The 214-nt window shown below is 65.0% G+C and overlaps 1 protein-coding gene across 1 annotated transcript in view; it reads left to right on the top strand.

The window, feature by feature from the left end:
- The window catches only part of EMH_0049080 (poly(A) polymerase, putative), a gene marked incomplete at both ends in the record, with an annotated part of 6,307 nt that overhangs the window by 4,049 nt on the left and 2,044 nt on the right, over window positions 1-214 (top strand). Inside the window, one exon of the mRNA XM_013496477.1 lies at window positions 10-214. Coding sequence (XP_013351931.1) covers window positions 10-214 — 205 coding nt within the window. The remainder of the gene's footprint in view (window positions 1-9) is intronic.

Here is a 214-nt window from a genome sequence, read left to right as displayed (position 1 = left end):
AGCATTCAGCTGCGGGTGCGGCACCTGCGGCGGCAGCAGCTGCCGCAGCAGATAGTTGAGAGTCTTCGTGCTGCAGTTGATGCTCACCAGCAGCTTGTAGATAAGCTCAGACCAAGCACACCTCTTCCTGCTGCTGCTGCTGCTGCTGCTGCTCCTGCTGCTGCTCCTGCTGCTGCTGCTGCTGCTGCTGCGGCGGCGGCAGCGGCGGCGGCGG

The sequence above is a fragment of the Eimeria mitis genome, genomic scaffold (genome assembly GCF_000499745.2).
Source record: "Eimeria mitis Houghton genomic scaffold, Emh_scaff2129, whole genome shotgun sequence".
In the NCBI taxonomy this organism is placed as follows: domain Eukaryota; phylum Apicomplexa; class Conoidasida; order Eucoccidiorida; family Eimeriidae; genus Eimeria; species Eimeria mitis.
The sequence above is the reverse complement of the archived record's forward strand: the minus strand, read 5'-3'. Positions and strand labels throughout refer to the sequence as shown.